The sequence below is a fragment of the Atractosteus spatula genome, chromosome 11 (assembly GCF_055471065.1).
Source record: "Atractosteus spatula isolate fAtrSpa1 chromosome 11, fAtrSpa1.hap1, whole genome shotgun sequence".
NCBI lineage: Eukaryota > Metazoa > Chordata > Actinopteri > Semionotiformes > Lepisosteidae > Atractosteus > Atractosteus spatula.
Genome location: NC_142716.1, coordinates 43,999,494 through 44,021,889, shown reverse-complemented (window position 1 = coordinate 44,021,889; position 22,396 = coordinate 43,999,494). Strand labels below are relative to the sequence as shown.

The window sequence follows — 22,396 nt, the reverse complement described above, 5'->3', positions numbered from 1 at the left end:
CAGATATTCATCTTTTAAAATTTTCTTTATTTGTCTTGTTGCAATAACATAGAAAACATCCATGCATTGTTATAACAATTCACTCAAATATATTAGGATTACCCAAATTATTGTTTATTTTACCAACATGTGTGATTTTCTGTGATTATGTTCTGATGGAAAAAGCTTTCAAAACCTTTGAGTGCAAGCACTGTGAAAAAAACCCTTCTATGCATTGTTTATAAAAAATACAGAAAAATACTCTTAAGCATTAAAAGTAAAACTTATTACACACAATTATTGATATTTAAATTGGTCAAGTCTGGAATATAATTTTCCCATAAAACAAATTCATAATAAAGATACTTTATTGAGTAAAGGTATTAAAGTAGTAAAGGTAGTAAAGGAAACTTTAAGCAGGTTCAAAATCAAATTTATAAATTTTGAACGTTAAAAGTCATTCTGATTTTTTTAGACTACTTGTAAGCCATTTTCCTGTGTTAACTCTCCATACATCATTATTTGTGTACTCAATTATTTTACAATTATATCAGAAACATTGATCAGTTGTTCTATCAGTCTGAATTGTGGCAGGAAAAGCAAAACATTATTAAAGTTAAAAAAAGAATTAAATTATTAAAGGGAAAAAAATTATTAGATGCATCGTGATTCTCTCTTGTACGATTCTGCATCGATGCACAAAACAACGCCTCCAACATAACATGCCTGTTGCTGGCTAAATTCCTTGAGATGTTATGCCCAAATAGGGGCACCTTTATGCTAAGTGATTCAGGACATGCTAATGTTAATTTAAACCAAGGATGCTACTAAAGGCACACATTTCTTTCTCTTGTTGACCCATTTCCATTTGTTACTATATTGAGATAATAAAAGATAATGGATGTAAATTAATCAATTTTTATGTATAGTGTATGGCCAGAGGTGGTTTGAAACCCACAAGACGGTACAGAAAGCAAAGAACTGCTAATACTCCACTTGGAAACTTCTCAAGTGGATGAGTCTTTCTTTCAATGTGATACAGGGTTTTCAGCTCTGGATATGGGATCTGGATGATTTTTTTAATTACATCTCGCATACTTCTTTCTTTCAGATCGTCTTCCCCCTTTAAAATGCAAAAACAGATATATTAACTAATGTCCCACAATATTTGAAAACAGTTGCAGTACAAGGATGTTAATCTGCAGGCTTATCATGTATGTAAAAAAGTAATATGTAACTTATGCCTTCTTATTAAAGTATAAGTACATACTGTACATTGGTGTCTCCACATCATTCTTCTGCTTAGATTATTAATGTAATACAACAAAAGTCTATAAACATGCTTCTTAAAATGGAATGTTGAATTATCCATTTGTTATAATATTATTAATTATTTCAGTGGTTTAAAATCTTACCAAGTCCATAAAATATACCAGAGTTGAGGCGTTACACAATGTTATTGAAGACTTATTACTCTGATAGGGAACAACAGCCCTGGACACTCTCTTGATTTCATCATGATTCAGGATGTCCAGAACTTCATGGAACATGTTTGGGCGGATGTCTAGGATTCCTGAAACATTTTTTTCATTTCGCTTTATATCTTCATCTTGGATCTTGCATTTCATTCGTGTCTTCAAAATACAAAAATAAATTATATATTTTCCTAAAACATTTAATTAAGTTACTGCACAAAGATGTTAATTCTCAGACCTATTACATTTATAAAGGAATAAATTATATAGGTAATTCATGGCTTCCCATTATTTACATAAGTAAGTATTTCTGCATTGTTCCTCTACATGGATTAATAATGTAATACAACAAACTTTTCCAAACCTACATCTCAAAACTAAATGCAAATATGTAATTGACAAAAATGGTGTCAATGGACATCAATCTTATTTGTTTTTAATGAAATAAACAGCATAGAGGAAAGGATAAGGTTCTGTATTAAACAGTATTAGCACAGAAGAAGCAGTGCTGTTTTATGTATTAGAATCTTAATAAATGTCCGTGGCCTGATGGTATTCTACCAATTGTACTAATGTTCTAAAGGAAACAAGGAATGTTATTCATGTTATTCATAAGCCATTGACAACTACTGTAACAGTCGTTCAAGACAGGTGTGGTACTGATGCAGTTAAGAAATATTAACCTTCCTGTGCCTTCCTGCAAAAAAAGGTGACAAAACTGAAAGACAATTATAGACCATTTTTTCATGTAAGGTTATAAAAACAATAATTAGAACTAGAGCATCACCTACACAAATAAGGTATGGATATAACGTCCTAGGAAACCTTCAATATGGATTTAGAGAAATTAAGTCTTGCTTAACAAAACTTACAAATCTTTGAACAAGCAATAACAGTAATAGACACACATAGTATACAATCTGTTGGCTTTTGGAGAAATGCACGTGTTTGAATTGAGAATTGATTAATGGTTAGTAAAGACAGAACAGACAAAATGAAATGCCCAAACTGAGGCAATGTAAGTAGCTGACTACCTCAAGTATCTGTACTAAGGAACAGCTCTTCCTAATTTATATCAATGATCTAGATTCTGGTATAGTTAGGGATGTGATTCAAATATAGCAATAACTCACTTAGTATAGAGGATGCTTGCAGACTGCAGGACATTCTGCTTTTATAAAGGTGTATTTTGAGATTTCAGAACTTGTGCAATCTGGGCTCTCTAACTGTTGCAAACAGTGTCACAGGATCTTGGGTCCTTAACGAACAAGAACTCAGGAATTCAGCTGAATATTTAACTTAATGCACAGATTGTATGCAGCTGTGAGTCACCCTGGAAAACGGTATCTTCTAAACAATAAACAAGATTTCATAAACAAAGTTTGGGAGGAATAGCGACAAACAAGCCAGTTTCACCCTGCTGTTTTATATCATAATCATTACTAAATTTAAATATAGAAATTTATCTCACACGAAAACCTCTTTTTATGCATTGCCTCATGCATTGCCTCCTCCACCCCACCTCCACCTTCGCAGCTCCCCCTTGGCTAACTCCTCACTCAATGGGTTTCAAGTCTCCTCATCTATAGCCCCTTAACCAAATGGGTTTAGCCGAAACTACTCTAGCTAAAACACTCAATAGGCACAAAGCATCTGATTCTTGGATGACATTATTCCTAGTGAAATGTCTATGAATATAAGCAAATAAAAAAAGAAATAAAAACATGAAAAGATCCTGTCCAAGGAAGTCACCATACTAATAGAGGGAAATGGATAACTAGCGTTAAATCTTACCGAGTCCACTAAATATTCCCCAGTTAAGACATTACACAATGTTATTGAAGACTTATTACTCTGATAGGGAACAACAGCCTTGGACACTCTCTTGCTTTCAATAAGATCCAGGATTTCCAAAAATTCAGCTTCTGTGCTTTTGAGGATTTCTTTTGTTTTTGCTTTAATTTCCTTTATTCCATCGTCTTGCATAATTTCTTCTAGTTCTTCCTCAGTCTTTCAAATATAAAAAAAAAACAAATGACATAAAAATACAGCAGATACGGAGCACTTTTTTATTTGCCACAAGAGAAACAAAACATTTATTTTTTTTGCAGTTTGTCTGTCTTATGCTGACAATCGTTTACTCTTTAGGTGTCTTTTGTCTCTTTAGCTGTGGCTTTCTCTAGCCTACCTCACATCCCTGCTGAGAAGACACAAGCTATTAAATACAGAGGAGCTCAGCCAGCAGGTATCAGGGGTGCAAAAATTGTCAGCCAGCTCCCCTCAGGCACTGACTCTTGCAGACTGCCTGCCACACAGTAATACAAAATAAGAATTTAATAATGTACATTTAATCAAAATAGACTATTTTATTTGGTATGTTTTATTCTGTTGCGCCTGTGGTGATTAATCAATCTTTATAGTTTTCTTCCATTTACTTCCCAAAAAAATCTATACTAAACTGAAATACAGACAGACATCCTCTAAGAACCAGATGTTTAATAAGAACCAGGGCGGGAGGCTGCTGTTTTAAAAAAACTGGAGCAGCAGCTTTCTTTTATTTTACAAAGGGTAAAACCATGTGTAAACTAACTTCTTTTGGTTTTGCCTGGCTCACGCTCCAACCAATGTACAGTATGTGGGCTTGCAGTACTTGCAGCAAAAATTAAAATCACAGAAACTGAAATTCAAAAGTTACGGTTAATTCCTGAAGTAAATGAAACCGAGTGAATTTAACCAAAACCATGTGTAAAAAGGAGAGTTCTGTGCTTTTCTGTAGTAAAGAGATTTCTAGGATCAATGTCAAGCAGATACACTATACTCGCAGAAATTGAGTACTGATTGCTATACAACTGAAATTCACTCAGAAACAGGACAGTGTCTTGTGTTCAGCATTATTAGTTAATTGTAAGTTTAATGTGAAGTTTCCTTCAGCCACATTAATCAAGTCTAGCTTATGGAGGAATTCTTAACATCAAAATATTTGGAGGTAATTCTACAGTTTTCCGATGCTTAGGGAACCAAGCTGGTTGCACTTTATAATTTTAAAAGCCTTTACATTGTGCTTTTCACTCCAAAGGTAAGGCTAAGTTTGTATGAGAGAAGACTGATCCCAGTGTATAGGTTTGGACATTTGTAGTGAGCAGGAGTACAGCAAATTCATCATAGAATAACACTTTGACAGGTGGTAGATAAAGACAATGTTGGTGCACTTGCTGTTGAACTGACAATTTTTCAGTCAAGTTCCCTCTTTTTACTAGTTAGTGTAGAGAGCCATGTTAACATGTATTTTACTTCCACAAAAAGACAATATTACAAACAGGAAGGTAAATGTATAAAGCACAATTCTGTACCATTTAACTACACAAATAATGTGAGTTGTGTGCACAGAGTGATGCTGTGAATGGCAAAAGGTGGTGAATGTAACCCTTTTCTAAATACAAAAATACTTGTTTTTTCAGTATAAGTATTTTTTTCAGTGTCAATATTTTTGCTGAGTGTCAGCAGCCCACTTTGATGTTTGTGGTATGGATGCAAACTGTGGCTCACAAGTTACTAAACTGGAACAAGTTACATAGCTGCTGCTGTGTCTCAAACAGCAGAAAATGCAGTCTTTTTTTTTAAAAGCTTAAAATCTTACCGGCTCCTCAAAACATTCCCCAAGATTGTAGGATCTGATGCCAGGAAAGACAGCTCCGGAATCAAACAGATCGTTCAGGCTCTCGGCCACTAGGTGCAACACCTCGTTTTCGTAAGCGTAGACTTTACCATCTTCGCCTGCTAAGATGATCAGCTGCAGACCTACTGCCAAACTGGGAAAATGATCAATTGTACCAATGACTTCCATCTCTGTACTTTCTGGGAGGTAAAAATCTTTCCAAGCTTCAAGCTCCTCTTCGTTTCCTGAGTAGACGGTGTCACTCAGGCCCCCGATTCTCAAGTCATATTTCTGTGGCTTCGGAAGAGGAACCTTTGTGTGTCGGTACTTGACCACCTGTGAGGATATGTGGTCAAGGTAACCTGGATCATCTGAGAAAAAAGTAAAACAAATGTTCAAACAGAGCATAATGAAGGGCAAGCCTTTCCAACACAACAGTTGTTTGAGAGAAAATACAGGCTTTATTATTCAAAGCAGAAAACTGAATTAATTGATTTGTCTTAACAACATGTGTAAGAAAAAGAGTTGTCCATTAAAACACATCAGTTGAGCTTAACATTTTTAATAGCACAACAGGCTTCGGATTGTCAAGCATGGAAAAAGATGAAAAGGCCACGGACAGGACAATAGTCCATCGCAGGGCACACACAAACTCAAACACACATTTCCTTATAGGATATCTCTGACCTGTAGGAGGAAACCAGAGCGCCTGGAGGAAACCCACACAACATGAACACACACAGAAAACACTCCAGAAATTGAACTCATGGCCCCAGCATCACTGGGCCACCTATGAACAGTTTAATCTTTTTTAATATTCTTATTTTGTTTTCAAAACAACTTCATTTTATTAAGCTTATTAAATCAAAAAAAGAAGAACAAAAATAATGATGAAACATTTAATCTATTAACAAGAATAAGAAAAATAAAATTCAACATTACCGTTGCTGACACTGCAGAATGCATCTTTCAACTTTTCGTGTTCCAAATTCCTAGAGTAAAAGTCCAGAGTTAATTATTTATTTCCAGAGTTCATTTTATAGTATTCCCACAAAAGTTTAAACATTCCAGTTTCTTTGCTTCTTGTTTACTTCTAATTGTTATATTTAGCTATGTCTCTGAAGACATACATTCATTCCCCGATTGCAGCTATCACATTTTTTAAACATTAACTTATTAGAAACCTTAATGTTCTTACTGAGGACTTCTAAGGGTGATGTACATTAAATGTCCGCAGAGACTAAAAAGAAAAAAATTAAACATAAACCAAAGAACCCAATATCTGGTAGAAGCATCTTTAGCAGCAACCACGGTTTTTGAAAACTCTTCTTGACAGATTTGCTAAAGTTATCTCAAGTTGCTTAAAGTATTTCCATAGATTCTCAACAGCATTTTTGACTAGCCACTCAAGAACACCATCTTTCTTTTTTTCTTAAGCCACTCCAGTATAGCTCGGGACATAAGCTTTGGGTCATTATTCTGCTGAAATGTTGAATTTATGTCTCAGTTTAGGGTCCGAAGCAGGTTTACTTCTAAGATTTGTCAGTACTTTGTTCCATCTATTGTCTCTTCGTCTCGACAAACTTCTTTGCTGAAGAGAAGTAAAAATGTAACATCATGCTGTCACCACCTTGCTTGACTGTAGGGATGGTGTTAACTGAATAATTCTCTATGGTTTTACATTTTTTAAAATTTTCTCCTGATCCTTAGTCGTCCTTGTTGAATCTTTGCTTGAAATTCTTTACGATTGAGGAATTGTACAGAGACAGATGAATTTATTGTCCAATCATGTGAACCACTGTTATTGTACAGAGCCCAGCTTCCCAAGTTCATTAACATGGCTTAAGGCAATTTAATGCACCTAAAATGTTTGAATACTTATACAATCTTGACTTGACAAATTGGATTGAAGAGAAGATTAAAAAAATCGGGAAAAGGAATGAACAGCAAAATATGAAATTTCTCTCGTACTGCTTTTGTAAGCCAAGTATAACTTTTCTAAACAGATAAATGTAAATCTTTGAGTTTACTTTTGAGTTTGCAAGCCTGATTATTGCAAGACTGAATTCATGCAATAGCGGATCATATTAAATTAACTGTATTCTTTGCCTAAATAAATAAAAAATTAAACAAAAAAAGAGTTAAGTCAAATAAAATTTCAAAACTCCTTTGGTTCTACAGAAACAAAGACCCTTACCTTCCCATACAAATGGTCTAATAAGACCTGTCTGGCATCCAATTTTCCACCGTTCCATCCAATTTTCCAATGTACATCTCTTACCATTTGTAAGAGATGTACGTTGGCTTTCTGACTATACCTGCCTTTCCCTCATTTAATGAAATATTTGTACAAATCTGGCATTTCTTGTCTGTCCCTAGGAGAACTTTCCATGAAACGTGACCATGGGCCCAAGAGACAGACAGCACTGTAGGTCAGTTATATCTGTCTATCTGCCCATGCAGGTCTTATGGATTTTCTCCTCTTGGACAAACACAAGAATCCCAAATTTGTGCAGATTTCATTTTTAGGGAAAGACAGGGTTATTCAGGCTATGAAGAAATTTTTTTAAATCATTAGTAATGTTATTTGAAAACTGCAATTTTACTTAAATGGGGATACAGCAGAACTTTGAATGCTTTTATTTAAATCCATTTATTAATTCCATACATGATATTCATACGATTTTAGCCAAGATTTCTGCTTCTGCAAAATACACTTCAACCCTCTTAGAGGGACTGATATACAAGTTTATAGAGGGTACAGAAAAGATATATATATATTTACTTAACTTATATATACAGTTACTTAACTGTTTGAGTGTCAAATATAGGACTAATTAAAAGATAGTAGAAAGCCAGTAAACAAGACTATTTTTACAAATGTTTCTAAATCATGAACAAGGAAAAACACTTTTACAACTTACCTTAGGGTCCTTGCAACCATTTTCCTGAATAAAAAAACATAATACCTAATCATTAGGTGGTAAAGTGATAATTAAAAATTTTAAATGGGGAATATAAAACATATTTACAAATAAATTATATTAACCCTTGTGAATAATCCCTTTCAGATAACCTACACCTAGGAAAAACTCACTATTATTTATGCTCAACATTCAAGAATATGAATTCTTATTCACTTGGATCTTCAAGCTTCAAAATTCATGAATACACAAGCTACTAAAATTAGACAACATTACATTTTTAAATCACTGAATCATGCTCTTTTTTTGTTTGTTATAATTTATTCTATTTTGTCACTAACATTTACCACTTTTGATGTTGCATTTAACTTGCGTTACATTCTGTATTATCTCATTATAGGAGTGACATCCAAACCTATTTGCAACTCTGGTATACAGGATTATTTATCAACATTTTTCACACTCTTTATCTCAATGCAACTAATCCCCCTGTCTATCAAGCTAGCAATGCTCAATTCTAAAATTTCAAATGCTTCAATATGCATACATCAACAATGGACTTAAAGGGTCTTGCACTGCACCATGCGGTACTGGCTTCAGATGCTATTCAAGCATAAGATTCCATGTGTGAGAGGGCTGTAGATTCAGATAAGATGGATACTCTTGCCTAAACTACATTCCCCAGGAAGCATTGGGAAACGACCTGCCATCCACAGTCACCTGACCAATAGGTGTAAGACAACTGGTAGGGTGATGATCTAAAAACCAGGAAACTGAGGTGCACTGATTCAGAAAGCATCTGCTCTCTGAAGACAGAGTATTTTGTCTCACACTGTAAAGAACAAATTACTTTCTCTTTACCTTATGACACCTCGTTTTGTTTTACCTTGACCTGCCCTATGAACAATCTGTTTATGACACTCCACTTGTTCTCTATTTTAAATTAAAATTACTTTAATAATAAACTGGAAACCATATGTTCATTGATTTTCTTTTTCGTACATTCTAACGGATACACCTACATCTATTGTCACCAGCCATATCACTCTGCAGCTCACAACCGACAACCCACTTAAGCTCAGCAGGTGTGAGCCTGACCAGTACCTGGAGGGGAGACTCCTGCGAAAGCTAAGGTTGCTGCTGGAAGAGGTGTTAGTGGGACCAGTAGGGGGCGCTCACTCTGCAGTCTGTGTGGGTCTAAATACCCCAGTATAGTGAAGGGGACACTATACTGTAAAAAAGGCACCGTTTTTCGGATGAGACGTAAAACCGACTCTATGTGGTCATTTAAAATCCCAGGGCGTTTCTCGAAAAGAGGAGGGGTGTCACCCCGGTGTTCTGGCTAAATTTCCCATTGGCCCTTACCAATCATGGCCTCCTAATAATCCTCATCTATGAATTGGCTCTGGCCAATCAGCACTCTGTTCTCCTCCCCACTGATAGCTGGTGTGTGGCGAGTGTACTGGAGCTTTTAAGTGAACTTTCCTCTAATGATAAACTAGAAACCACATTTTAATCGATTTTCTTTTCAGTACATTCTAACACATACAGCTTAAAAGGTCAATTTTTCCCAATAAGCACGGGAAAGAACTGGCAGAATTAATATCCAGAGATAGTGATACAAATATGAAATAATGCGCGATTTATTAGATGTCACCAATTCATATGAACTGTACAATAGTCACAGCCTATGTGAGTTGCAAAATGTTTTGAATGTTCCTCATAGCTTGACAATTACACAATAAACCGGAACTTGAAAATGAATCAAACATATGTTTCACAAATGATATGTAAAAGAAATGAATTACCACAAGGTTTTAGATGAAGCGAAATGGAATCATTGAGCTCTAAGGATACTGAGTACCTAAAAAACAAAATCAGTATTCACAATCACAGACTTTGGTACAACCACGTCGATCTCTAACATAGTAATTAATTATTTTATTAAGTGCACTAAATGAAGTTTTAAAATAAATTTCAGGAGGAAATCAAACCCTTGTAACTTCTATATACCTACATACAAATATCACCTTTTTATCTTTCTTGCTCCTGTGCATTGCGAGGCCTTCATAGTAATTTAATCTATCAGTAAACGCTGTATAGCATGATAACATCAGATACAGTCTAGTACAATGCAGAGTACTAGACAAGAACTGAGACCCCCTGCTGCGACAAAAATAGTTTTACTTTGCTTCTGCACTTGATGACAGTTGTGACGTTGAAGACACAAACTAGCGGCTGTTTTTTTTTAAACAAAACATTACTAATAACTCGGAGCTAACCAAAAAATTCCTGATATGACCACTAATGGAAATCTTTTCTAGACAACACAAAATGCTGTATTGTCACAAAAATACAAGACCAAGTGACAGAAAATAACTCAAGAGCAGAAAATATTTTTAATTGCATTATTCTCCAAGAGGCTCCTGCAAATGTGTTCTGTGACTAAGGAAATGGGGAGGATAGTTACAAAACTTTGTTAGACACAGAGCATGCAGAAGGAGTCAGAACTCGATGTTCTGATCCACGCAAGTGTTAGATGGTTCAGTTTGGGGAAGGATCTGAGAGCAAAGACAGGTTTAGTTATGAAAATGAAAGCAAAGTATGGGTTATAATCATTTGATTTAAATAATATACAAGGCTAAATTTTTACTTAAAAACTTAAATCTTAATCTTATTCTTAAAAGTACATTGCATGCCTATGTGAATGTATAAATGTCTTTAAATAATTTTTAATTGATTATGGTGTTTCGTCATTACTGGAATATTTGAATCTGTAAATTGTTTTGTTTTTACTGTTGCCAGTGATGCATTTACAGTGTCCGAGAACACGTTGAACAGTTCAACTATAAAAAAACTGGCACACAATTCAGAATTACATTAGGTAACTTCTAAACGTGTCTTGGGATTTGTAGGGTCTTTCCTATGTTATCTCTATGTATGGAAGCCCGTTTCCGCCAGGGAGTAAAAAAAAACGCGTTATGGTACAGTATCTCAGAATTCCGACTTTGTAACTCAGAATTTCGACTTTTTATCTCACATTTGCGACTTCGAAATAGCCCACATTTCATTGTCTGTCCTTTTGTTATTGTAACGGATTCGGGTTCTAGGGCTTGTGCCCTCGCCGCTCCCACCGTGCCTCACTGCATTGGCTCGAACCCGGGTCTTGCCAGCTGAGCTAAACCTTCTTTTTTAAGTAAAAAAGGACATACAATGGAAATATGTAAAAAGAACACGTTTCAGCATTTATAACTGTGAATTCCTCTGGACGTGAAGTGTCTATTTCTGTATCTTATTTCATATTCTGTCTCCGTTTTTGTATTTCTGGTGTTTAAAGAAAAACTTTTTCAAAAAGCCCACCGTCCACTATTCCACCCGGGTACTATGGAAGCCTCCCTGGCGGAAATGGGATTCTATAAAAATTTATATAATTAATTTGATTTTTATCAGGGCACTGTACAAGACAGGTCTTCAGGCCTATAGATCCTATGATCCTGTACGATTCATGAATGTAGTGTATCGGAACGGCCGACATACAGATTGTACGCATAACAGGGATGCTGGCCGCCGAGGCTAAAGAAAGTCTTCTTTAGCTCAGCTGGCAAGACCCGGGTTCGAGCCGATGCAGTGAGGCACGAAGTAGGGTGGGAGCGGCGAGGGCACAAGCCCTAGAACACGAATCCGTCACAATAACAAAAGGACAGACAATGAAATGTGGGCTATTTCGAAGTCGCAAATGTGAGATAAAAAGTCGCAATTGCGGGATATAAAGTCGATATAAAACAATTGCTGGAATTAACAGAATACCACCATATTAAAGTAATTAAAAGTAGGAGTATTGAGTAGTATTAAAGTAGTAGACATGTTTAATATGAGTGTACGAATAAGTAAATAAAGATTTAAAATAAGATTCTTCATTATCCTTGCATTTAAAACCACAATGAGAAAATTTCACTATGAAAACCGGAGTATAAGTATGGCAGTTAAAATATATTTTCTGACTCTTTGAACCATCTCATAAAATCTCATTTAGTTCCGTGCGCAACACGTTCGATTTAAGTGTTCAGATACTGCAAGATTACCACTAACATAAAATCGAGATACCAGAAGGAAATAATGCATAGCTGGTTTTAAAACTACGTTTTGCCTTTTTAGTAAGATACACGTAAATTGGTATTTAATCTACAAATAAAGACATCTTGTTTAAATAAATATTACCCAAAGAGAATTTTTACTGTAGATAAAAACATACAGTCTGAAAAATAAAACTTTTCCTGGTTCAGACAACAATGGCGAAACCGTAACGCGACAGTTTTGGTGTATTCTTTTTCGCCATAGTACATTCGTATTTTTAAATGTAAAATAACATTTCTGATAAAGACAGAGTCCTCTTCTGACAGTTGTTCTCTCAATGACAGTTAAAATCAAAGTATAAGGGCGTTTTTCCTACCTCACAAACACTCAGACCCTTAGCTCGCTTCACCTAAAACCTTGTCGCGTTGGAAAACTGGAGAGATCTGCTCACCCGGGCAGATACGCAAATCCCTGCGTCACATGACAACATTTTGCTTAATGAGGGGAGTAAAACAAAACGCAAAAAAATTGTTTAAAACAAATATGTGAAGTAAACTAGTTGTCACAGTTCAGCATTAAAATATAAAAACATATAATTTTATCTGATTTCAAGTTCAAGGGGTATGGATAGCCGCTGTTCGTGCAAATATCGTACACCCAAAATTAAAAAAAACACGGAAGTAATTAGTGGAGTCCATGACGATAAAGATAGATTTATCAGTTACGTATATAACAACTCAAACTTTAAACAAAATTAAAAACAAAGGCAATTTGTGGCAGGGTTATTTCTATTAATCTAGTGCTGCTTGGTGACTAAGAATTCAGTGGCAAGTGTTACAACTTATTGCGAAACTTGAGCTCACTCCCTGAGCTGCGTCTGTGTAAATTACAATTTGTGTTTGCAATTGTAATATTACTTAATCAAAAGGTATGCGATCGCTTTAGGAATTGGCAGCTTGCAGGCTTTGGACATATGACCTTACGTATTTCCGAGTGGTTTTTACCAAAATTGTGATATGAAATTTTGATGTTTTGTTTTAAAAGTTCTGCCAGTCCTGTGGAGTTCTATCAAGAGCAGAGCTTGGGCGTTGTTCAGAATTTGCCCTTCCCACTTTGAAAATGATTGTGCAAGCATTTCTGAATGTTAAGTTTCGATTATTAGTAAGTGGCTGTAGTGTACTTTCATTTACTTTTATAGAAAACACTAAACCACCCAGTCTAGAAAAAAATCCGTCCACCCATTTTCTAACCGCGTCATCCAATACAGGAAAGTACATCATAAGGTTCATCGGGGAGCCGAGCCTGTCCCGGCAAGCAAAAGGCGCCAATCCTGGATGGGTCACCAGCCCCCATCGCAGTGCAGACATAAACACAAACACGCACACACTCACACCAGGCCCAGTTTTCCCAGAAGCCAATTACCTTACAATATGTTTTTGGACTGTGGGATGAAACCGGAGGACTGGGAGGGAACCCACACTAATACGAGAAGAACATGTAAACTCCACACAGACAGACCCCCAGCGCTGCGAGGCAGCAATGCTAGCCACTGCGCCACCGTGACGCCCCAAAGTCGATAATAATACTGTATATCAAGAAGGCTCCACAGCCGAAACGGTGTGTTTTCTTTCTTCTCTTTTCAGCATGGAAGAAACCTATTACTCGTTCCTTTGTAACACACGGTTAAGCAATTGTACTTCTATGTAATTAAAAAAAAGCCCCTTTCTGTCGCTTACAAACGGAACATGAAGAACCCCCGGGAAAAAATGAAACAGCGTAGTCGAGAATTTCAAAGCTTTTTAAAGAAATGCGTAGGCAAGTTAAAAAAAATCCCCCGGCACACAGTGTCACCATTTCTGAGCAACAGTTCTCACTGAGAAGACCAGGGCAGCCCAGCAACGCAATTGTAGATAAATAAAATTATATATAATATTTAGAACGCTCTGTTTAATTATTAATACTGTACCATTTCCGGGTTCGGCGAGGACGGACACAGTGACCCAGACACTCGTTGACTGAAAAACAGCGCTTTATTTTTCGGCAGAGCCAGCGCAGCACCACTACGCCCGCAGAGAGAGCAACACACTGGGGTCTATTTGGGTAGCTACACAGCGATAGGATGGCAATTGAGTACGAGTAGAACAGGGGTGCGAAACCAGGGAGCTATTTACAAGAATCCGGGCGATCTCACCAAACTGTACGCCCGTTTTGCAGCGGGTCAGCTGCACTGGTCAGCAGCTTTCCTAGTCCCCGCCCTGACCACTACTACTCCCCTCCTGCTCCTCGCCGCGTATCCCAGCCAGGCGCTCTCCGACCGCAGCGCCAGGCGAATGCGCTACAATATAAATTCACATAAGAAGTTGTTCTGAACTGGGTAATTTAAATTATGCGTGGAAGGCTGAGTCCTTCTCTTATCGCACAGTAAGAGTTCACAGTCGCGTCATATATGATATTTGAGAAAGAGTGTCTTTATTATCCCCGAGGGAGCAATTTGTTTTACAGCAGTCGTGTTGGTGTTCAGGCGGACGGGAAAAAACACCACAAGAACAACATATTTGCATAGAAAGTCAAGTGTTAAGTAACGATATGGCTACAGGTATGAGAACATAGGTCTGTTGGTTTTGGTGTTGGGGAGCCGGTATCTGCGTTCTGATGGGAGTAACTGGAAATCATTGAAGGATCGTCACAGATCGACTTTACTTTACGCACAAACACGTGAATGATAGACGGTGGAGAGAGCTGGAAGATCAGCAGCAATGACCTTCAGAGAATATTTGCACAAGACAGCCCAGTTTGTTCGTGCCTCTCAGGATCAAGTCACCAAACCAGCAGATCAGGGTAAAAGAACAGATTCAAGGAAGGATCGGCAGAACAAAATCAACAACGAGTCATCAACCTTTAAATGCTTAAGCTTCCTTCAGAAAAAGAGAGGCTGTTGTCCCTTTTTGAGGATCAAGTCAGTATTAGCTTCGAAATTTAGCTTGGAGCCCAGAACAGTTTTTCCTGAAGTCATTTATCATGTCTTTAGTCTTGGAGACATTTAGCTTGAGGATCTGATCTATGATGGTGTCATTTATGCCTCCCATGCCCTGTGCTTCTCTTAAGAAGATGTCAGTTTTGTGATTTTGTCAATCATTAAAACTTGAGGTGCACAGTGGGTATGTACATCCATCCATTGTCTAACCGCCTCTTCCAATTCAGGGTTTCGGGGGAGCTGGAGCCTGTCCCAGCAAGGCAGGGTACAACCTGGATGGGACGCCAGTCCACTGCGGGACACGCATTGACATAGACAAGCACAAACTAGTCCAATCTTTCCCAGAGCCAATTTCTCCTGAAAGCCAATGACCCTGGCACCACACTACCGATGCAAAACTACATTATTTTATTTTACAATAGTAGCTCTTCTTGTGTTCAGTCCCCCACTGTTAGTCTGCTGTACTGCGGCAATTTCCCCCGCGACGGAAGATTAACATCGTTTCGTATAAACGATGTTTTTCCAGTGATAAATTCCTACTACTACATCCGGGATTTTCCAATGCGATTCATCGTTCCCCTTAGTACGGTACTAAATTGCTTAGCCTGCAAGAGTATCGTGTCCCGGGCTTCAATGACCTCAAGAGTGCAGCAGCTGTAACTTTGGGTTCGTTGCACTAGAGAACATTTTCACCGAAGAGCTGGGGACTAATTTCAGCAGCTACGTCCGTTGCAATTGCTATTATAACCCATCAAACCCGTCTCGCACGGAACTGGATGCTAACAACTGCATCGTCCCCAGCTAGTCCGCCGCTATGTATGTTCTTTTGTTAAGCATCAATAAAAATTAAAAAAAAAAAAAGCTAGTCCGCCGCTTTTACTGCGTTGCCATTGACCCCTAATGACCTGCAGAGACGCGAGAAATGATTGGTGGGGAAACCGGAAACCGGAAGAAGTTGGAGTGTTGTCAGAAGAGCAATGGAAGACAAAGCAGAAGGCGCCGCTTTCAAAAAGGTGAATAATAATTATAATAATAAGTTGGCCATAAGTACCATAAAAACAAAGGTATCGTAACGCTTACCTTTTTCAGTTACTCAAAGAAAAGGTTATATATTTAACGCTAATCCTACAAAAGTGCGGTGACCTTTTGTATCTTATAAAGTAGTTACTCTTAATGATCAGTTCAGTGGTTAATATCGATTATGTTACCGTTTTTGGTGCAGGTAGTTAATGTTAAAGAGGCAACGCGAAAACAGTCAAACGATACATCTCGCTGCACTCATTTTTGTAAAACGAAGGGTCGTTAATTCGTTCATTTCTTCATTCAGGAAACGGTTAACAAACTGCTGTCATTGTTCTTTAAAGACGAGAAAACTAGAGGTAAGCTGTCATTAGTGCAATTGACGCAAGCTGTATTTTAAAATATCTACTGTCGATATCGTCATATATGTACATTACCTTCAATGGTGCTCTGGTTGTGTCTTAACACTTATAAAACTCAATAGGTCTGCATTCATAAACCGAGGAGTACAGTAATAAATGCACGTTTGTAGCAAGTACAGTAATATAATATGTAGCTTCTGAAAATATTAAACTTATTAATAAGATACTGAGATACTAGACAGCCTAGGACTATTTAATGTGCCTTCATTAACCAATTATTATACGGTATATATGAGTTTCAGAAACACATACTATATGTAGGATGTTAGTTTGTTAATTAACATAGCTGTTAAATAACATTGTTGAGAGGTGTACAGGAAGAGCCATGATTTGGATATTTAGCAGTACGTTTTATGATTTAAAGTAAGAATTATCCCCTTTTATGAAAACTCTAATAGTTATAGCGAAATGAACATGAAAAATCTTTGAAATATTTTTTTAAAGTAAAATGTAATTAACAAAAACTGCCTTTATCTTTTTTTATAGTCAGCAGTGATGCCTTAATCCTTATGGCAGAGATGTTGAAGGTGTTTGTACAAGGTAAGGGTTTCCTAATTCCTCACTCTTGATACAACTGGGATAAATCTCATTCACACAGCTGCACCGTAGCAAATTTAAAGCAAGCTGTATTTTTCATTTGGTTCTTTTGTAAATAAAATTAGTCTACCCAAGATGTTTTACATTAACCAAATTATGTTTAACAGTTTGCTATGGTAATATTTCCTGTTAATATACTGGAAATATTTGATAAACCATTCATTTAAAAGTAAGATGAAAGAAAAAAGCAATGACCATTTCTACATAAAGAAGCCAGTTGTAGAACTACAGCTGTTTTGTTTCTGATACGTTCTGTGACAATAGAATAGAACATAATAGAAGATAAGCAAGCTAAAACTTTGTCTTAATTATCTTAATTGTGGCACGTGAAGATTTGCTGCATACAAGTGTAATATTGATATTTGTAATTGAGGTTTAAGGCAAAATAGCAATGCTTAATCTGTTCACTCCTCATGAAACTGTCCTCAAATTACTGCACGGCTTTAAGAAACACGGAAGGTTTCTTTATACAGTACGTCTGAGCTTCTTGTACGTGACGACTGAAAGGCTATCCTCTGGGGAAAAAATAGAAAGTTGTATTTTTTAACAAAAACCACTGCAGCTGCTCTTTACCACCATCCTTCTGCCGTCTTTCTTAATGTGCTTTTTTTTACTTCTGTTTCTGAGTACACTATTAAATTAATTTAAATAAATGTTTGAAAAAACAACACATCCACAGGCCAGCCAACTAATCTTTTTATTGTAAAAAAATATTTCACCATGTTTGGCCATGTTACATAAGGGAATGTTGCAGGAAGCCAGCTGGCCAGGTGATTGTTTTAAAAAGCAGGAAGAGGAGGGGGGTGAGGGCAAGACACCTATATTACCTCAGGCCAGAGGGAGGACTTTAATAACAATAATACATTCCTTACACTTATATAACACTGTGGACTCGCCACTTAAAGCGCTTCACAGGTAATGGGGATCCATCCACCACCACCGGTGTGCAGCCTAACTTGGATAAAGCGACAGTCCGCTCACCACACACCAGCAATTGGTGGGGAGGAGAACAGAGTGATGAAGCCAGTTCAGTTCATGTGATTGGTAAACACCACGGGGTAATTTGGTCAGGACGCCAGGGTTACACATCTGCTATTTTCAAGAAACACTCTGGGATTTTTAGTGACCACAGAGAGTCAGGATCTTGATTTTACATTGCGCCTTTTTACAGTATAGTGTCCCCGTCGCTATACTGGGGCATTAGGACACACACAGACCGCAGGGTGAGCGCCCCCTGCTGGCCCCACTAACACCTCTCCCAGCAGCAGCCTGAGCTTTCCCAGGAGTCTCCCCTCCAGGTACTGGCCAGGCTCACACCTGCTGAGGTTCAGTGGGCTGCCAGCTGTGAGCTGCAGGGTGATGTTGTATCACTGAGGCTCGTGCCATGTGCCCATTGCATGTTCCAGAAGCTGCGGAGCGATCAGTGAAGCAGGCAGTGACTGAAGACAGCGAGAGTGTTGACATCGATCACTTCGAGAAGATCCTGCCACAGCTGGTATGTGGGAATAAACATGTCCAGGACCAGTCTATAGAGTCTGGTCCTGCTCAGACATCACATGGTCAATTTTCTCGTTGTATCTGGGCCACTTCAAACTTCACTCAGCTTACAGAAGTCTTCATCTTCCTCTGTCTATGAAGATAATTTATTAGCTTGACATTTCGTGACATGTTTCTTGTTTATTTTTTAGTCTATTTATGTTTATTTTTGATTAAAAAAACATTTTTTTATTTTAAAAAACGGTCCCCCTAAGGAAGGAAAAGAAACATTCTGCTCCTCTGCAAGTTTAGAACTACATCAGAATGGTGATATTTTTTAAAGACTTTTTCTAGAGAAGTATTATGTTTGTGCAATGTTTTACCTAAAGTTGATTCTTTTCCTCAATCTACAATCTGTGCCTGTATTTCTTTCCCTGATTCAGATTTGTTCAAGACAAACACAATAAGTACAAGTGGCTTTGAAATGTTAGGTATCGCCTTTAAGAAAGATTTGTGGATATCAAAACTTTTTTCTTTGATACTCTACCAAAATATGTGCAAACAACATGTAAAATAACTCTTCTGGGTCACCATTAGCTAAAGCAGATTTTAAGAATAACTACAATAAAAAATTAAAGTACAAAATATATACATATATTTTGATATATAATCAAAACTGCAACAGTTCCAATTTCCTGTAGTGTAGTTAGTGAGTTGTCAGAATAAGGTGACAACAGGTGTCAATGTTTTCTGCTTGCTCTGTGGTTTAGCTCTCAAATGCAACAGCTCAGGTGTTTTTACGGAGTCAGGTCATAGTGCATAAGCGCAAAATGTCAAAAGGACAGAGAAGCGAATCCTTGAAAATGTGTACACTTTTTTTTATCTTGTCACTTAAATTAATAAGAAGCTTCTTGTTACTTTTGTACTTTGCAACATAATCAGATCCAAATCTCTGACTGTAGAATTTATTCTGTGTGCATCATGAAAATGTGCTGCCTTGTCTAGATGTTTCACACTAGTTGAGAATACTTGAAATTCTTGAAATCATGAAGAGGTATGTGTCATTAAAATACTGAAGAAAGTATCAATATAAAGCTTTCAAGAAACCATTGAATGGCGCACAATATGAAACTGAACAGCGTATCATAATAAAGTGCAGGCTTCCTGTTAGTACTTAAAACAAGCACAGAAATTTGTAATCCATTTTAATTAGATACTTATAGCCTACAAATCTACAAATTATAAGTGATTTTACCAAGATATGATCTGCTATCTACTTGTACAGACTGTTCGGTGACCGATAATCAGGGTTCCAACCCTGTTCTAGTGTCTGATCTGTTTAATATATTAAGTGATTGTTTTCTTTCTTTGAAAATAAGACAGAAATAAATGCATAGCCTAAGATAGCATGTGATTAAATGTAGCTTGAATTATTCATCTCCTTTCTAAATTACATTTATTGTTTAACGTAATGGAAATAATTGCCGATACTACCTCACACACATGCCTAATGAATTAGGTTTAGCTGTTTTTCCTAAACACCAAATTCTGTTTATGCTTTCAGCTGATTAAATTGCTGAATATAAAAACTATTTCAAAATGATTGAATGTAACTACAACATTTGCAAAGACTGTATAGATCTTTAAAGAATATAAAATGAGTCAACTTTCTGATTACTTTCACCAAAACCAAGGTTGGATGTCAAATAATTGTTTTTGCGATTTTTTTTTTAAAGCAACACTTCAGCTGTTCACTTTGTTTTATATGTTTTGTAACAAAATACAAAAGTGATTTGCAGGCATTTACTGTACATGCATTTTGGAGAAGCATCCTGGATATCATACTGTAGATACTGTGTTTGTCTTCATCATGTGACGTTAATTCTGCTAAAACTAAAATTCATAAACTAGGACTAAAGTATAATATGATTTTTAAAACAAACCCTCCCTAGTTCCTTGCTTTGGTATAGTGCTTTTCTTCCCAAAAGATCCCACCCCTGAAGAACAGATCCCCTACACATACAAACAGATACATAAAAAATGAGAGGAGGCTGTATGGTCCATCTAGCCTGTTTGGTAGCTAAAAGATGATTGATTCAAGGATCGCATTCAGCTGTTTTTGGAGAAAGCCAAGGGGCTTGGCATCACTAATGTGGCTGAGTAGTTTGAACTAGAGCTGGGCGATAATTCGATAACGATAATTATCGCGATATAATTTTTCTCGATATAATTTTAACAAAAGTTCGATAAATGTTCGATATATATGTGCATGATATATAGATCATATGCGATATATATGCGCATGATATGCGCATGCGCACACAATACTGCGCGAGTGCGCGTGCGTGTTGCAGACCGGGCAACTAACAGATTTGTTTAATGTTTCTGCTGTTTGGCAAGTGTTTGTTGTGTTCTTAAAATAAAAAGTTGTTTAATTTACCAGTTAACTGTCTGGTTTCTTCAACTTTTACTCAGGAGAAAAAATCTGCCTTTAAACTTGAAAGAAATAATGATTTGACATTTATCGTGATAATTATCGATATCGACTGATATGACAATTTTTATCGTGATAATGTTTTTGGCCATATCGCCCAGCCCTAGTTTGAACATTATATGAGTTTGTTCCATACTCTCCCAACCTTTTGCATGAGAAAATGCTTCCTGATCTCAGTTTCAGATCCTCTTCCATGTACAGTAGCTCCCACTCGTGCCCTCTGGTTCGCCTTTCCTAATTGATTTTGCAGAAGTCCACTACGATGGCTTTGTCAGTCAGAGCAGTGAGAAACCGGTTCACCAGTTGAATAAAGGGTGGACTTTAGGAAAGGCAGATTATACAAAGCCAGTGTGAAATTTAATCACAACACCTCCTATGAGAACTCCCATGGAGTCCTTAACAAGTTAGAACCTTTGTTTAATGTCTGTGCTGAAGGACAGCTACAGTATATAAGACTACTCCCCTGTTACCACTTTGGGACACTGGTAATTCCTGTCCAGAGGGAGAGCACCCGCCACTGGTCTACCAATACTACCTAAAGCAGCAAACAGGTGTACTGTGTTAACAGTCTAATCTTCCTCTCAATCTCACGCAACCCTCTTGTTCTCTCCTTCTCCCACAGCTTTTGGACTTTTAGTGTCATTCACCGTGCTGAGCCAATAGAAGGCACTCCTAGCATGAATCGACCGTCCCTGGAAGTGATATTTCACTTTGTTCTGGTGATTTGTGCAGTGAATACATTCATTTCCAAGGGCTGAAGCATTTCATTCTTTTGATCTGTTTTGTTTAATCTTTGGAAGGCAGTTATTTCCATAGTTACATTTATGAAATTACTAAGAGACAACTATACAACATAAAATTTAAGAACCCTTTCAGGACTCTTTTGTAAACCTAAATGATTTTTTTAAAGAATCTAAACAACAATAGGTCATTTACTTTACACAGAGTGTTCGGTGACCAATAACCAGGCTTCCAACCTTTTTTAGCTGTCTGGATAAAGCTTATCATACAGAATGTACACACAGTACTGTGTTTCTCATTTCAGTGTTGCCTTGCTTAATGTATTGTAATTTGCTTTAAACGAGCTGAAATAATTTGTGGTGTACGGCACTGTTCCACCAGTGCTATACTTTAATTGTGTGAATGTAGACTATTTGTGTGTGTTTTAAGTGCTCTGTACTTTAACAACAATATTTCTACACAGGAAACCCTTTCAAACCACTAATAAAGATATATACAACACAAAGAAGCACAATAATATCGAATAATTACTGTAAAGCTGGTGTTTTTGAAATCGAAGTGACCT

At 37.0% G+C, this 22,396-nt stretch overlaps 2 protein-coding genes across 8 annotated transcripts; one reads left to right on the top strand and one right to left on the bottom strand.

The window, feature by feature from the left end:
• Positions 1-6: 6 nt before the first annotated feature.
• On the bottom strand, positions 7-12,630 carry LOC148824121 (uncharacterized). 6 transcript variants are annotated; one of them, XM_088927922.1, is made up of 10 exons: positions 12,484-12,628; positions 9,842-9,897; positions 8,034-8,057; positions 7,307-7,659; positions 6,308-6,349; positions 6,052-6,101; positions 5,092-5,480; positions 3,249-3,464; positions 1,395-1,613; positions 7-1,102 (listed from the first exon to the last, which is right to left on the bottom strand). In XM_088927922.1, the coding sequence occupies exons 4-10, from the start codon at positions 7,312-7,314 to the stop codon at positions 899-901; spliced, it is 1,128 nt and encodes a 375-aa protein (XP_088784048.1). In that variant the 5' UTR covers positions 7,315-7,659; positions 8,034-8,057; positions 9,842-9,897; positions 12,484-12,628; the 3' UTR covers positions 7-898. The 6 variants fall into 6 exon arrangements, with proteins under 6 accessions (XP_088784048.1, XP_088784047.1, XP_088784046.1 ...); XM_088927921.1 differs by lacking the exon at positions 7,307-7,659 and having other exon boundaries at positions 8,034-8,078; positions 12,484-12,630; XM_088927920.1 differs by lacking the exon at positions 7,307-7,659 and having other exon boundaries at positions 12,484-12,627.
• A 3,305-nt stretch (positions 12,631-15,935) lies between these two features.
• On the top strand, positions 15,936-22,333 carry cenpx (centromere protein X). 2 transcript variants are annotated; one of them, XM_088927969.1, is made up of 5 exons: positions 16,027-16,094; positions 16,409-16,460; positions 17,010-17,063; positions 18,527-18,615; positions 21,713-22,333. In XM_088927969.1, the coding sequence occupies exons 1-5, from the start codon at positions 16,059-16,061 to the stop codon at positions 21,725-21,727; spliced, it is 246 nt and encodes an 81-aa protein (XP_088784095.1). In that variant the 5' UTR covers positions 16,027-16,058; the 3' UTR covers positions 21,728-22,333. The 2 variants fall into 2 exon arrangements, with proteins under 2 accessions (XP_088784094.1, XP_088784095.1); XM_088927968.1 differs by lacking the exon at positions 16,409-16,460 and having other exon boundaries at positions 15,936-16,094; positions 21,713-21,855.
• Positions 22,334-22,396: the final 63 nt, after the last annotated feature.

Excerpts from the sequence above, each read along its gene's own strand:
- cenpx (XM_088927968.1), top strand. The coding sequence starts at position 16,004 with ATGATTGGTGGGGAAACCGGAAACCGGAAGAAGTTGGAGTGTTGTCAG. Across the intron at positions 16,095-17,009 it reads AAGGCGCCGCTTTCAAAAAG|TCAGCAGTGATGCCTTAATC; the intron begins GTGAATAATAAT and ends CTTTTTTTATAG. Across the intron at positions 17,064-18,526 it reads GTTGAAGGTGTTTGTACAAG|AAGCTGCGGAGCGATCAGTG; the intron begins GTAAGGGTTTCC and ends TGCATGTTCCAG.
- LOC148824121 (XM_088927921.1), bottom strand. The coding sequence starts at position 8,053 with ATGGTTGCAAGGACCCTAAG. Across the intron at positions 6,350-8,033 it reads ATGGTTGCAAGGACCCTAAG|TCTCTGCGGACATTTAATGT; the intron begins GTAAGTTGTAAA and ends TTTTCTTTTTAG. Across the intron at positions 6,102-6,307 it reads ATCACCCTTAGAAGTCCTCA|GAATTTGGAACACGAAAAGT; the intron begins GTAAGAACATTA and ends CTTTTACTCTAG.